The 15,306-nt window shown below is 37.0% G+C and overlaps 1 protein-coding gene across 1 annotated transcript; it reads left to right on the top strand.

The window, feature by feature from the left end:
* The first annotated feature begins 1,825 nt into the window (after positions 1–1,825).
* Positions 1,826–5,513, top strand: LOC147485611 (cytochrome P450 87A3-like). Its single transcript, XM_086573155.1, has 9 exons — positions 1,826–2,084; positions 2,212–2,536; positions 2,638–2,787; positions 2,913–3,161; positions 3,268–3,357; positions 3,451–3,529; positions 3,711–3,817; positions 3,931–4,058; positions 4,142–5,513. Exons 1-9 carry the CDS (start codon positions 1,885–1,887, stop codon positions 4,230–4,232), a joined length of 1,419 nt encoding a protein of 472 aa, XP_086429281.1. The 5' UTR covers positions 1,826–1,884; the 3' UTR covers positions 4,233–5,513.
* Positions 5,514–15,306: the final 9,793 nt, after the last annotated feature.

The raw sequence follows: 15,306 nt of genomic DNA, 5'->3' as shown, positions 1-15,306 counted from the left end.
TTTCAACTTAATAGTGTAAAATATAGATGTTTTGTCACTCTTATTGGTTTTCAGTCTATGATACATCCGTTAGAAGTCGAAGACAAATCCAAAAATTCTAACCAATTAGTCTTTGTCAGCTGTTTTTTATTTTTTTTGTTTTTGGTAACCAGCTGTTTTTCGTTTAGATAGGAATAGAAAGTTAGTTTGAACATTAACAACTTAACGGAATTCAGTTGATTAAATTAGAATAGACCTTCACATTTTTGTTTGGTGTTTGTATCTGTTCATTGTATTAATCCAAAGTATAATAGTTTTCTGCATTTTCCCATTCGTCAAAATTTGATTTTGAATTTTTTATTTCATCCTCATTCAGTTGGTATTCATCCTTATTACTTTGGTATGATTTATTCAAATCAAAAGTGAGTGTTTGCATGTTTATTGATGATATAAAAGAATAAGAGGTTATTGGAGGAGGAAAAAAAAATGCGGTCTTTTTCTTTTACAACTAAATTACGTAGAGTAAATGATTTATTTTACTAAATAAATATTTTGGGTACGCCCAATAAAAAAGAAGGGTAATTTAGGAAAAAAAATGTATCTAAAATCATTTTATTTGTTTATTTTAAAGTTGGAGTACGGGAGTGTTGGATATGTCCAAAGCCACCCACCCAAACTAAATTACTAGTTGCAATTAGGATTTAAATGAACAGATATAGTACAAACCACAGACAAAAAATGAGAGAGGGGCACATTGAGACAAGTTTCCTCTGACACATTGAAGTACGGTTGCTTGTTACTCTCAGCACTATTTGAGGTTCGCCGTACCTCAAGTCTTGCAATTTTCCAAAGTAAAGTTTTTTTTGGTAACTGAAAGTAAAGTTATTTCATAACTTTGAAACAAGTTTGAATTAAACAAAGTCAAATATACCAAGTAAAGACTTGGTTTAATTTCAACAAATTTCCTAAGCAAATCATTCTGAAACATAAACGTACTGAATCTTTGAAGCTTATAGTTTAATATTGTAGGAGGTAGGGCAATAAGCCCATAACAACACCTCATCATAATTTAACAACAGTAACAGCCAAAACAATAAGTGTGTAGCGTTTTGAAATAAACCCCCAAAAATCCTACAGCTAAAAAAGAAAAAAAAATAATCCAATCTCAAAATTCAACTCAAAACGCCTACATACTTATGGAGGGTTAACTCAAAAATGTCGAATTTGATAATTAGGAGTTAGAATGAAAGGGCCGAACTTTGGAATAAGGATTATAGGCTATCTAAGAAGAGCAAACACATCCTTAGCGTTAAAACACATGTTTGCATCCATTATAATCCCATTAATAACGACAAGTCTTGAGTCTTAGGGGTTGTTTGTTTTTTCGAGCCTCTGAATACGTTGAATGCTAAATAAACCTACCATCTGAATGCTAAACTCTAAAATTTTGTTTGTTTGTTTTTGGTTACTAAATGCTTAATATAAGTTATGTGGACCATTTTGCCCAATGGAATTATAATTTTTTTTTACTAACATAATCTTTATATTTTGTTTGAAAAAAATATACTATTGTCAATATTTTAAAAAATTGTTTTCTGAATCTTCATGGACAGGCTTTCTCTCTCTGCTGTCAATAAGGAAAGCAACTTCCTTTTTAAAGAATTTACTCATTTTGACCAAGATGAAAAATGTGTTTTCCATTTTTCTGTTCTCCCAAACAGCCAAGAGATTCTACTTTCCAAGAAAATACTTTCTTTTCCTTCACTTTCCTTGAACCAAACACAACCTACTAGATTGAACATCCCATGCAGCATATGGTTGTATATATAAGGAACTCCCCTTCTTCCTGAAATGTATCACAGCTAACTATCTCTTCTTTACTTCAGACTTAAAACATACGAAGAGATGTGGTCACTTGCATTGGTTGTTTTAGCATTAGTTATTGTATGGATGACCAATTATGCCTATAAGTGGAAGAATCCCATCTGCAATGGAAAACTCCCTCCTGGTTCAATGGGACTGCCATTACTTGGAGAAACCATTCAGTTTTTCAAATCTCAGACCACTTTCGATATTCATCCTTTTATCAAAGAAAGGATGACAAGGTAATAGATTTAATATATGTAGCTAGTAATGCACATTATATAACAGACGAGACTACATAATGCATGCAAGCTTCTATATTTTCTTATCGATAGATGTATGTAACACCTTCGGTTTCATGATTTTCAGATACGGGCCACTTTTTAAGACTAATTTGGTAGGTTGGCCAGTGGTAGTCTCGACTGATCCTGAATTTAGCCATTTCATCTTTCAACAAGAAGGAAACTCAGTTGAATTGTGGTACCTGGATTCATTTATGAAACTAATTGGACAGCAAAGCTTGACGAGCAATACTGGTGCTATTCACAAGTACCTTAGGAACATGATTATGGATCATTTTGGTCCCGAGAAGCAAAAAGAGAAGCTTCTCTCTGACATGGAAAATATGGCGCGTGAAAACCTATCCATTTGGGCTGAACAGGAATCGGTAGAAGTGAAAGAAGTCGCTACAACGGTAAACGCAGCTCCATAATCTGTTCTCAATCTCATAAAAATGCGAGGTTGTGTTCTATATGTTCTTTTTGGACTTTAACAAATATTCCAAATTACATACAGATGTCATTTGGTTTGGGTTCGATGAAACTAATGAGTTATGATCCGTCCAAGTATTCGGAGAATTTGAAGGACAAATTCACTAGCTTTCTTAAAGGCCTCATCTCATTTCCATTGGACATCCCTGGGACTGTTTACAATAAATGTCTCAAGGTAATTAATGCCAAGTATACAAAGTTATTAACTGTGAAATAACTAATGAGTTATGATCCATTCAATTTAAGTAAATTAATTAAGATGCCATATAATATAGACTCTAAAGTCTAAACCATGTACAGGATCAAAAGAGGGCTATAAGAATACTCAAGGAGATGGTGAAGGAAAGATTTTACTCCGATAAGAAGCATGGCGATTTTCTTGATGTTGTCATTGAAGAGATGAAGAAAGACGATCCCCTTTTCAATGTAGAAAGTGCTGCTTACTTTGTCTTCACAGTTCTTTTTGCCAGCTTTGAGACAGTTTCCTTGGCTATAACTTTAGCAATTAAGTTTCTTTCAGAACACCCTTCAGTGTTGAAGGATTTAACGGTTCGCTCAAATCATCCTCTCACTCTACGCACTCTTTTGTAGTATTTTGATTGATAGTGTCTTGCTCTAATTTCGTTTTTGGTTTTTGGTTTTTGGTTTATTTTAGGATGAGCATGATGAGATTCTCAAGAAGAGAGAAAATGTGGATTCTCCACTGACGTGGAATGAATACAAGTCTATGACATTCACTTCTCACGTTAGTGTAGCAATTTTCACACCTTCGTATTCAAATTAATGTAATCCAACACGGCCTGGTTTTAAAAAAGATTCATATTCTTCTGTATTGCAGGTTATTGATGAAACACTTAGACTCGGCAACATAGCCCCCTTGGTTTTCAGAAGAGCTACAAGAGATATACAAATAGACGGTAAGGTTCGAAGCAGCTTATATTTAATCTAAACATCTTGCCTCAAGATACCATCGAGCTCCTAGGGAACACAGTACAGCACATATCAAATTCGTTCATAACATCTATCGAAAAAAATAAAAAAATAAAAATCGATCATAACCAAGTATTATATAATCGGATCAATTTTCTCATTTCACAGGATATACAATTCCAGCTGGCTGGACAATCATGGTTTGCCCTCCAGCCCTTCACCTTAACCCTGAAAAGTATGAGGACACCCTTGCCTTCAACCCATGGCGATGGAAGGTATGTGGTTTATACATCTAGCCTTCCTAGCTTTTATCAAAGTACCTTAAGACAGGATTCGTTTTAATTAATTTCTCTGTATTTAATAATCATTATTCCGTACCAAAATACAGGGACAAGGATCAAATACAGCTTCTAAGAATTTCATGGCTTTTGGTGGAGGAATGAGATTATGTGCGGGTGCAGAATTTGCAAAGTTGCAAATGTCAGTTGTTCTCCACTTCTTGGTCACAAAATACAGGTAATTAAATATTAGTTCAAGTGTCTTCAGTAAATATGTGCACAAAAACTCTGCTGTATTTTGATCTTATGAAATTTACTCAGGTGGACAAAAATCAAGGGAGGCGAAGTCGTTAAGACTCCCGGGATATTATTTCCAAATGGTTTACACATCAAAGTCACTGAAAAAATTTGAAGTTGGTCAATCACCGATAACAATGGCGATACTTATCCAATATGCAAATTGTCCATATTAATCTTAAGGATTTAAAGGGGCACTGAAGTAAGAATAAGTTCCTACAGATGTAAGAGGACTTTTTAACCACAATTGTTCTAGGATTCTATCAAGACCCACAATGCAATAAGAGGGAAGCTCTCCTATTCACAATATATATTACTTGTAAGCAACAGCAGAATGTGTACAATGAAATGAATTTTGCCTTCACATATGCAAACCTGGACTCTGTTTCAGACTTTGAGTAATACGGTTGTTGTATTATACTTCACTTCTTCTTTCTGGACAAGTTGCATATAAGTTTGTTCATAGGAAAGCTATAAGACCGACTAGTAGAATTGAGGGGCTAAAAGTCGAATGCAACTTAATCATGCATCATTCATGATTCAACAGAGATGAAAACCAAGTAATAAGCAGATCGAACCCATCTACTTGAACAACGAACTTAGATCAAATTTCATTCTCACCAGTACTAAAATTTAGACAATTTTATTTGGCCTAATAATATTACAGACGATGTCACAATCATATTAGATTCTCAATAACAACTTTCTACAATTCCATGGTCCAGGTTCTTGGACTTAACTTGCAACAACAAGCAAGACATTGGAAAAGTTTAATAGAAACTGCACCAGTCTGATATGATATAATAAAATAACAACAAAATAAAACAATAGCAGAGCTCAATACCTTCTGGTACTTCACCTCCTACGAGAATTGTGTAATGATCTTTGGGACCCTTCAAAGAAATCCAAGAGGTAATTTTGCAAATCATCGGCAGTGTACTTGATATACCTTTCAATATGCCGTTCACTATCCAGCTGACTGGCATGTCTTCCCAAGAACGTTCGGTATGCCTGGACTACTTTAAGTGACACAGAGATGCGGAGATCTTCCCTCAACTGAGGATCAAGGATCAACCACCCTGTCTGGCTCTTGTAAACCTCCTCAAAGGCGATATTGAAGCTCCTGAACCTCTCCTTGAGAATCGTCTTTGATTCCTGATTGGGATACTTCAAATAACTGTACGAATATCAACAATGAACACCAGTGTGTTATTGTCCTCGATCTTCTTCATTGCAGATTCAGTCGTGAGCAGATACTTCAAAATCTGATAGTGGTCGAGCTTGTTCCTCGGGGTTGCACTGATACGAGGGTACTTGGGGTCTCTCGCCTTTTTCAAAGTCTTTGGACGATGAAAGGTAACCGAGGTACGGATCTTCTTGGCTTTCTTCTTTAGAGTTGACGCACCTGATTTCACTGCCTTGGCAGCCTTCAAGGCCAGCGCCTTTGGGTCAACCTTCTTTGTGGTAGAAACTGCGACTTTCACTGTGCGGCGTTGAGGAAGGATAGAGAAGGGTCTGGTCATTGGAGAAGAAAGGTTTTGGGTTTTTCTCTTGTCTCGTAAGTTTTAATTTTCTCAACCGAATCATTCTACCGAAAATATCCTTTTCGGATTTCTAGAAGGCGTGGAAATAATAATTTAACCGTACATTGCTAATACAATCTGACTGTCTGGATTTGGAGTGAGATTGGAATATACCCAACGGCTACCATACCCTAATTGAATGCCATTTTTCTTTGTTAAGTTGTTGACGGTTTAAGTGAAAGTGAAAATGGTCCAACCCAGCTGGTGTCCAAAAAATTGTGAGAATGTTCACCATTTATTCTATTGCTAATTTCAGACATTTGTCTTATACACGACATAATGTTGCAACAGCCGTCATAAATTTATTATATTTTTCTTTGCCAGGTATAAATACACGACATAATGTTGTAACAGCCGTCATAAATTTATTATATTTTCGACGCCGCTTTGTGTCATCAAGACATAATGTTGCAAATACCGGTCATAAATTTATTATATTTTCGACGGCTTGTGTCATATCACGACATAATGTTGCAATAGCCGTCATAAATTTATTATATTTTCTTGTCGCTTATGTCATACACGACATAATGTTGCAATAGCCGTCATAAAAATATTAGTAAAACACCTATCTTGACGGCTTTTAAGTGGTAGCCGTCAAGATATATAAAAAACAAGCGTCATAATATGTCATTTTTTTAATAGTGGTAGCAGTAGCAACAGGTAAAATCAGCGCCAACTTAATCAACAAATATGCAAGTGGGTACACAATGTCTTTTTTTGTCTCAACCATTATTTTGGTTAGGCCGCTAATTCCGTTTACTTTACCAAACTTAGTATCGGAACGCACATCAATAATATAATTCTCAAACTGATTCGCTAATTCCATCTGATCTATCTCTGAAAAATCATCGGGATAAAGTCGAGCAAAATAGATCAATTTTTGCTTATCGAAAGCAACAAACGACTTACAAGGATCAAGACATACCATGCAAAGAAGTAATTCTGTGTTTGCTTCATTAAACCGATCATTTAACTCTTGAAGTTGCTTCATTAAACCGGTCGTTTATCTCGTATTTTTCTTTCTATTTTTTTTTAATAGATACAAGATGGTTTCTGTTTGGGTTTATATATGGGTGGATAAATACAAGATAAATAGGAGCACAAGTACTATTGGGTTTTCTATTTGCTTTTTTGGTATTGTTGCTTTTTTAGTACTGTTGCATTAAACGAGTCAAATTTGTACATCAAGTACATCACACATCACATGACATCAGCAATCCCTTTTGTTTTGTTTCTCATGAGCACATGCCGCCTTTTTCTTTTTCTTTTTTGTCTCTTACCAGTTACCACTTAGAACTTGCGCCATACGAGCATTCCCAATGCAAGTCAAAATAATCCCCCCCTTATCACCTCCACGTAGGCAGTTATTCTCCCTCTTTTCACGGTTTTGGTGAAAAACAAGGTGAAGCTGTGCAATGCAAAGGTGAAAAAATATCTCGGACGGGATGTTGGATTCCGTCTGGACGTAAACCCGTTTGAAATTTTAAAAAAAAAACCGAAAAAAAGTCGAAAAATCATGCGAGACCGAATCCAACATCCCGTCCGAAAAAAAAACCCATTTTTTTTTTTAAAAAAACACACGAGACGGAATCCAACATCCCGTCCGAAGTTAACAAGTCAACCACTATCTCGGTGATGAGTTTCACCTTGAAATCAACTTGGCAAAATATTCACCAAATAATCACCTCAGATTGCAGAAGCGGCTTTTTCCCAAAAGCTGGCGACTATAGTCACAAACCCCTTGAAATCCCCTGCATTGGGAATGCTCTTAGAGCATTTGCAATGCAAGTGAATATAATCCCCCCCCCTTATCACTGCCACCTCAGCACTTATTTACCCTCTTTTCACCAAAACGGTGAAAAACAAGGTGAAGTTGTGCAATGCAAAAGTGAATAAAATATCTCGAATGGGATGTTAGATTCCGTCTGGAGGTTTTTGATTGAGACGGAATGTAACATCCCGTCTGGTATTTTATAACCAGACGGAATATAATATCATGTCTGATGACTTGTTATGAACAGACGCGAACAGTGCTCCACCCCAATGCATCCCCACCAACCTCACCACATGAAGAGCATTCCCGATGGTTTGGAAATGTCAAAATATCCAAAAAAAATGGGCAAAAAGGATCGTCGTCAAGAAAGTAAAATGTGGGCGAGGAGGACGAAATTGAACTTGGGTTCAATTTTCCACCGCGTTGTGAAATCGAGGAACACCCACCATTAGCGTCAACATCGGTCCGACACGTAGCAAATCGAGTGGCGGAGTCTCAAGTAAGTTTTAGATTTTTTTATGTTAATTATTATTATTTATGTTAGTTTATATCAAGTTTGTTGTTGTGTAATTAGTTTGAATTTGTCGCATTGTTTTAAAAAAAAATTAGTTGTAATTATATCGTATTGCGTGTTGGTTGAATGTAGGAAGTACACCTATGGAAAGTGTGTTGTGCACTTTCAAATGTTGTGTCGTGGTGGCATTGTATGAAATTAAAAACGGATCCTAATTTTGTCATGGTTACGAACATTATAGCCGCCACACCATTTGAAAACTTTTTGAATTCTAATTTGGGACAAAATAATCAAGCGTTGTTGTTTGGGATAGTTGAGCGGTGGTGGCAAACTACCCACACATTCTATTTCCCATGGGGTGAGCTTGGGATTACCCCTCTTGATTTCACAATGCTCACGGGTATCCCAATTGATTATGGAGATGCCGTTCCTTTTTATGAAAATTTAGAGGGTTTTACTACGGTGATGAGTTTCTTTGAAGGTTTTGATTTGGTTGAAGATGATGAGGAAGACGGGTTTTTGAGATTATCGGCTGAGCAGTTTAAGGGAGGAGCTATAAATATGAGTTGGTTTATTTCGAGATATTTGAATAGACTCAAGGAGAAGCCGAAAGACTATCATATTGGCGAGGAGTCAATCCACGAATATGTACGTGCCTTCATCTTCTACTTTGTTGGTGCGGTATTATTTGGATATGCTGATAGTTATTTACGTATCGGGTGGATGGCCGCTGTCTCAGACGTAGAGAGGATGTGGGATTATGACTGGGGTCAATCCATCTTGGCATACCTTTACCGTTGGTTAGACCTCGCAGTTGAGACGAAAACCGCTAAAGGCAATTTGTGCGGCTTTGTTTGGATTATACCGGTAAGTCTTATTTATTAAGTTATTATTTCATTTCATTTATTTATCTAATTATTAATGTATATATATATATATACGGGCCGGCTACGTCGACATACTATTCTAACATACTATCTTGACATACCTAACCAACCATCAGATCAAATAGAATCTGACGTCCAGATCTATTTCTAAAAAACCAAACAAATAAATTGAAAGAATTGAAAAAGGGCAAAAATGTCATTTTGTTTTGCTAAAGAAAAAACCCCTTTTTTCCATCGTAGCTTTTTCCCCCAAAAAAGAACTCGTTCTTCTCTCGTTCTTCTTCTTCTCGAGTCTGATTAGTTTGGAGATTCTACCTATTGCTTGCTAAGCTCATCCTTTCAAGAGCCTTGCATTTTGCAACACTTTCTGGTACAGTTCCTGATAAACTATTCATGTCCAGTTCAATAACTTCAATAGATTTGGGGGCGTGAATGGTGGCAGATAACGATATGCCACGAGGGAGGATGCCGAGAAATTTTGAAGTCGAGGCATAGACCATATTTCATTTGGAATCACGCCTCCTAAATATTGATTATCGAGACATTAACGCATTACTCAAGCTTTGAAGCTTGTAATATATCTCCCCGAATCGCGTCAAATATATTTCTAGACAAGTCCACATATGTAATATCTTGAAGAAGGCTGAATTTTAATGAGATTTCACGAGAAAATGAATTGTCTTCTAGTCATGCACGAATAAGAGAAGAACGAATTGGTGAGAGATGGAGATAGGCCATCCGTGAAATTATTGGAGAAGAGTATCGGCTTGATCAGCATACCCCGCACAAATATCTAGCGGAATACTCTCGGTGAAACCATTGGTAGAAACATCTACATATTTCGCCGAAGTTCTTTCCGGGCATGAAGTGGTCCGAGAAGTAGTTGTTCCATACAAGAAATGTATCAATAACCGGAAGGTCAAGAATGACATTAGGAACCGAACCACTCATTTCATTGTACATAAGGTCGAGTAGTCGAAGGTTTGTTAAATTTGCAAAGCTTTTCGGTATTGGACCGTAAATGTAGTTATCGGACAAATCTAAGCTCACCGAGATGTAATATTGCCGAAAGACCACGGTATCCTTCGAGTGAGAATTTGTAAGAAGATAGATAATGAAGGTTGTGTTTGTGTGAATTAGGGTTAAGATTCTATGGTCCGCTTGGACCAAATAATCGATTGCTAGAATCTTTGTTATGAAACATCACGGGTGAGATGTAATCTGAGAAAAGTCGAGGTTGAGAGGTAGTACAAAATAATGTCTAGTCGACCCGGTGGATGGAATGCTCCGTGTCGCGGGAAGGTTGAGTCGGGGCGTATAATGTGGTGGTTCTTGTAGACCTCCCAAGGATTGAGTTTTCCATACCATTAATCGAATTTTCATCCTTGCAACGAAAGCAAATCATAATTGCTTATGGCCATTATGGGAAGGAATTCCCTTGAACCTTTTGAAGTTTTGATAGAGAGGTGCATGGGGTATTCACAAACTGAAGAACCGAATGAGTTCGGATCGTTCGGTCCATTCGCAGGATTAAACCAAACGAGGAGGTCATGTTCCTTTTGTGTAAGCGTCAAGAAGAAACCAAACTATTGTGAGGTAGTGAGGTAATCGATATCGTGTTGATTAGACTGTTGTCACCTTCAAATACATTGTCATAGCTCTCTATGAAAATAAAGTGGTCGTTAACACGAACCAGTGAGAAAAGGAGTCATAAAAGGCATATCATGAGATGGGGATATTGTCGGTGTCTTCACAAAATTAAGTCTTAAGACTGAAATGTTACACACCCGTAAATATAGTAGCCCATAATAATCAAGCAGAGGACCTTATATCCTACTCAAACAACTTTTTGTACCACCGGCTTAAACTTTTTATGCGAAAAAAGACAAAACAATCAAAAACATCAAAAGGCTCACGTAAATACTTATATGTCGAAGGAACAATGGATGTCTAGGGATTGAAAAGGAAACTAAAATCTGCATTCATTCTCTATATCCCTCTTTTAACCCTCAATGCCTTAAGGTACATGAGTAATGTTAAAATTTTATTTATTTACATGACCATTGTCACACCCCGAATTTCGACAGAATTCGGAAAAACATTATTTGTCCCCGACCCTTCGATCTCCGAGGTGTGACGCACTCTCAACTTCCAAGAACCCATAAACAGTTTAAAATATGCGGATAATTAAAACCAATAAAAAATTTTAACTTAAACAAAGTCCTCTTCATTATAAAACAATTTACAACTGAAAATGCAAATAATATTATCTCAACTGAAAATCTATATCACCTCAAGGGAAAACAAAACACAACCTGAGATGCAATGCTAACGCAAACCACAAGCAGCAACCAATCTTCTTCATCACTAAACTGTCAAGACTTATCAACTATGTTCATTTAATGAACACACCCGATAAGCAAACATGCAAATCGGTCAAGATTATAAACAATCTTTGGTGAGTAGCCCTCAAAACAACATATAATAATATCACGATATATATAATAATCCACAAGGCGCTTAGTTCCTCCACCGAGGCTTTTAACTTTCAACGACTAATATATTATCCTTAAGCACAATAATTAAGGCAGGTAGTTCCTCCACTGAGGCGCCTTAACTTCCCACTAACCACACAACAAACTATACACAATAATAAATAAGGCATGTAGTTCCTCCATCGAGGCGTCTTAGATTATAACTAAACAAATAACCAACCAAACATATTACCATAATTAGATTATTTAAAGCTTTCTTTGCGTGTCCCTAAAATCACGCGTCAGATCTATGTCTTTACCTAGTTTCCCGGCTACCACAATCGCGAACCCAAACTTAACATGTACATCCACATGCCTCCCTTTACATAATGAGCCACTCCGGCGTAACCACCGAAAGCGGGATGCCGCACACCGTAAATCCTCACACGGAAGCCAAATCTATGTAAGCACCGCCACTATTCGGCATAAAATATTGCGATCATCGTTCTATTTTTTAACGGAATATATCAAGCCACTATTCGCTACGATTGCCCAACACATGGGTCAATCACATCTTATATATACACCCAACACATGGGTCAATCATATCACATAAGCCCACACAAGGCAAATCTCATGAGTTGTGGTAGTCGTTCTAGGATTTTCGTTCGTAATTTATTCAGTGTCAAATGCGTTTATGACTCATAAGCATTTCTACTATACCACGCAAGTGTGTCAATTACCTTATTGCACTAAGCCACAATACATAGAAATATCTCGGTTACCTCATAACCATTTTCATTCTTTCACGTACAATATATTATTGACTACACCCACACCCCAGAAAGGCAAATATTCACCAATACTATATTAGCATCTCACATATAAAATAATGGAGTGTATATACATTTTTCCATGATATTGCAGTAGTAATATAACTATCTCAACATATTATATTATATCACAATGCTTCAACGATCGCATACATTTTATTATAACGTATTAGGAATATAATATCTCCTAACATCTCAATATCGTCACGTGTCAAAAATACATAACATCAAGGTCAAATCTTTCTTAGATATTGACAACCACATATATACTAGCTTCCACAAAGATTTTTTATTATTATATGTGTCCATATAATATACACATAAAACGATCACAAATAAAAAATCCACAAATCCATTAATCAAAGCCCAATATATATATATATATATATATATATTTTATACACTACTCACGTCAAATCTAAATTAGATAATGACAAACCAAGTTATATAATATCGACAACATTTTATTTCTATATTTATCCATATAGTCCAATATGTGAAAAACTAGAAAAGTCAACATTCACAGTCAACGGTCAAATGTCAAAGTCAACGGTCGACGGTCAAAGCCAAAGTCAACACATCATGGTCAAAGTCAAAGTCAACACATCATGGTCAAAGTCAACACATCATGGTCAAAATCAAAGTCAACCCATCATGGTCAAAGTCAACACATCATGGTCAAAGCCAAAGTCAACACATCATGGTCAAAGTCAAAGTCAACACATCATGGTCAAAGTCAACACATCATGGTCAAAATCAAAGTCAACCCATCATGGTCAAAGTCAACACATCATGATCAAAATCAAAGTCAACCCATCATGGTCAAAGTCAACACATCATGGTCAACGTCAAAATCAACACGCCATGGTCGGGTCAAATCATTATCATTGTCAAAGTCAAACAAATTCGTTTTCCGGTTCGGTTGCGGGTTCGTGGTCATAACCATGGTTCATGGCTAAGGTCAAAGGTGCATGGCTCATGGGCTCATGACCAAAAGGTAATGGTTCGGACCCAACAGGCGGAGCCCAAACCTTAGCACCCGGAAGTCTAAACAGTGAAAGACCCATGTAGATCTATTTTTAAGTCCTATGGACTGGTCCCAAGCAATATTAGAAAACTGGCCCAAAACAGTTAAAGGGGTTCGGTCTAAAAATACAAATGAAACGGGCCATAGACTAATATTAGAACCGGTCCCAAAACTTAAGTTAAACCGGGCCCAAACTAGACTTTAATTAAACCGTCCCAAGATCAAATTAAACAGCCCATAGATTAATATTAGAAACCGCCCAACAAAACAACCAAAATAGCCCAAAATGAAAAACCGCCCAAGGCCCAATGACTAACAGTGTGAGAAAATAGAGGCGCCCGGGAGCACCGGATCGCGTTCTCTGTCTTCTCCCTCCAACAGATCCAAAGACTACCAAAGAAACCACCCAAAACCGCCGGGCCACCATTCTTCACTTCATCAAACCGAAAATGAAGAGAAGGAAAACCACATAACATTTACAAAACCAAAAATCCCAAATCCTACAATCCAAACAATCACAAAAACTAGATCTAGGAAATTTTTCACGCGCCATTAATGCGGGCCTCAACCTTCCAACAAAGATTCACGCCTCCTCACTACCCTCAAACACACCCCTCACAACCAAATCTCAACCCATCAAAACGAAAACCAACAACCATCATAGTCACATAAACCATTATCGGCGATTTCTTGGTCGCCATTAATGGTGCCTCCAAATTTCCACTCGACAAAGACACCACACTCTCAAGATCCCTCATCTCCTCCATCAATCCTCCTAATCTCATTACTAATAACCCAACATCCAATCCCCAACCAAAACCCAAACAATAAACTTTAATATAACCGGGCGATTTTTCGGTCGCCGCCATTAATCTTGAGAGAGCTTCATCAAGACCACCCACGACCCAAATCACAATTTAACAAACCAAACCACACAACAATCAATGTAATACAAAAACGATATTGGTGTACCGCCATTAACGAACCGCAAGCTTTTACAGAGCTTCGACAGCTTTTAAGGCACAGTTCCAAAGTTCGACGCTTTTAAACTCAGAGTATCACAGTTCAACATTTTAATAAAAACCGATATATAACAAAGTTTAATACAACGGATGGCACGAAGTCCAACACAACAAAGATAACTAATGAAAGATTAATAGGTCTAAAACCTTATTCGATACTCCGATACAGGAAAACTATAAATCCGTGAAATAGCAAAATAGCTACTCACCTGTATGAACGACTCGATTTAATCCCTCAGAGTCAGTCCAACGTCGGCTCCACCCTCCGTAAATCTAGCTTTTTAAGCTCGCCTCCATTTTAATATATTCTATTCTCCAGAACCCTATTTTCTAGAAAAATGTGTTTATATACTTGGGTCCAAACCCAAGCCCAACACATTTCTGGCCCAAAACTGTGCCCACGTATCCCGAGTCCAATCCCAATTTAATTTTGAAAATAATTAATTAAATTAAATAATAAATAATTAAATATGTCTTTTTAAAAATACGCGCTATAAACCATGGTTTCGCCTTTGTATTTTCTCACGCCATCGCGATCTCCATGTTTATTTGGTGAAGGTCATACCGCCAGAGAACGGATTTTCTCCCGTCTCGCTACCTATCCAGAGAACAACTCGGTTAAACATAAAATGACACCCAAACTCGGCCAGGTGTGGTATGTACACTTGTGTCAACTCGAAATAATAGCAATTGACCTCTGGCCCACTCTCTAGGTTCGTATACGGTCGTAACGTGATGATTCTTGTGACAACAATTAAAAGAATACTTTAGAACAATAAACAGGAGCCCTTCAAATTAATAAATCAGTTCATAATGCTCAGGAATATCTCCACTGCGAGAAACGCAGTTGTCTTGACCAACAACACACTTTGTCTACCACATTGTTTCAAATGACCAAAAATAATTGAATGATTCAGCACTAAAAAAAAAACCAATAACAACACTTATTATTGTTCGGCATCCTCTCCATGCGAAAAAATCAGCACACCCCTATCAAAGTTCAACACCACAGCTATCAAAATTCAATATCTCATCCACTACACCATAACAGCATATTTGTGACACTGGGCAT

Source organism: Coptis chinensis, chromosome 7 (assembly GCF_015680905.1).
Source record: "Coptis chinensis isolate HL-2020 chromosome 7, ASM1568090v1, whole genome shotgun sequence".
Taxonomy (NCBI): Eukaryota; Viridiplantae; Streptophyta; class Magnoliopsida; order Ranunculales; family Ranunculaceae; genus Coptis; species Coptis chinensis.
This window is presented reverse-complemented; position numbering and strand designations above follow the sequence as displayed.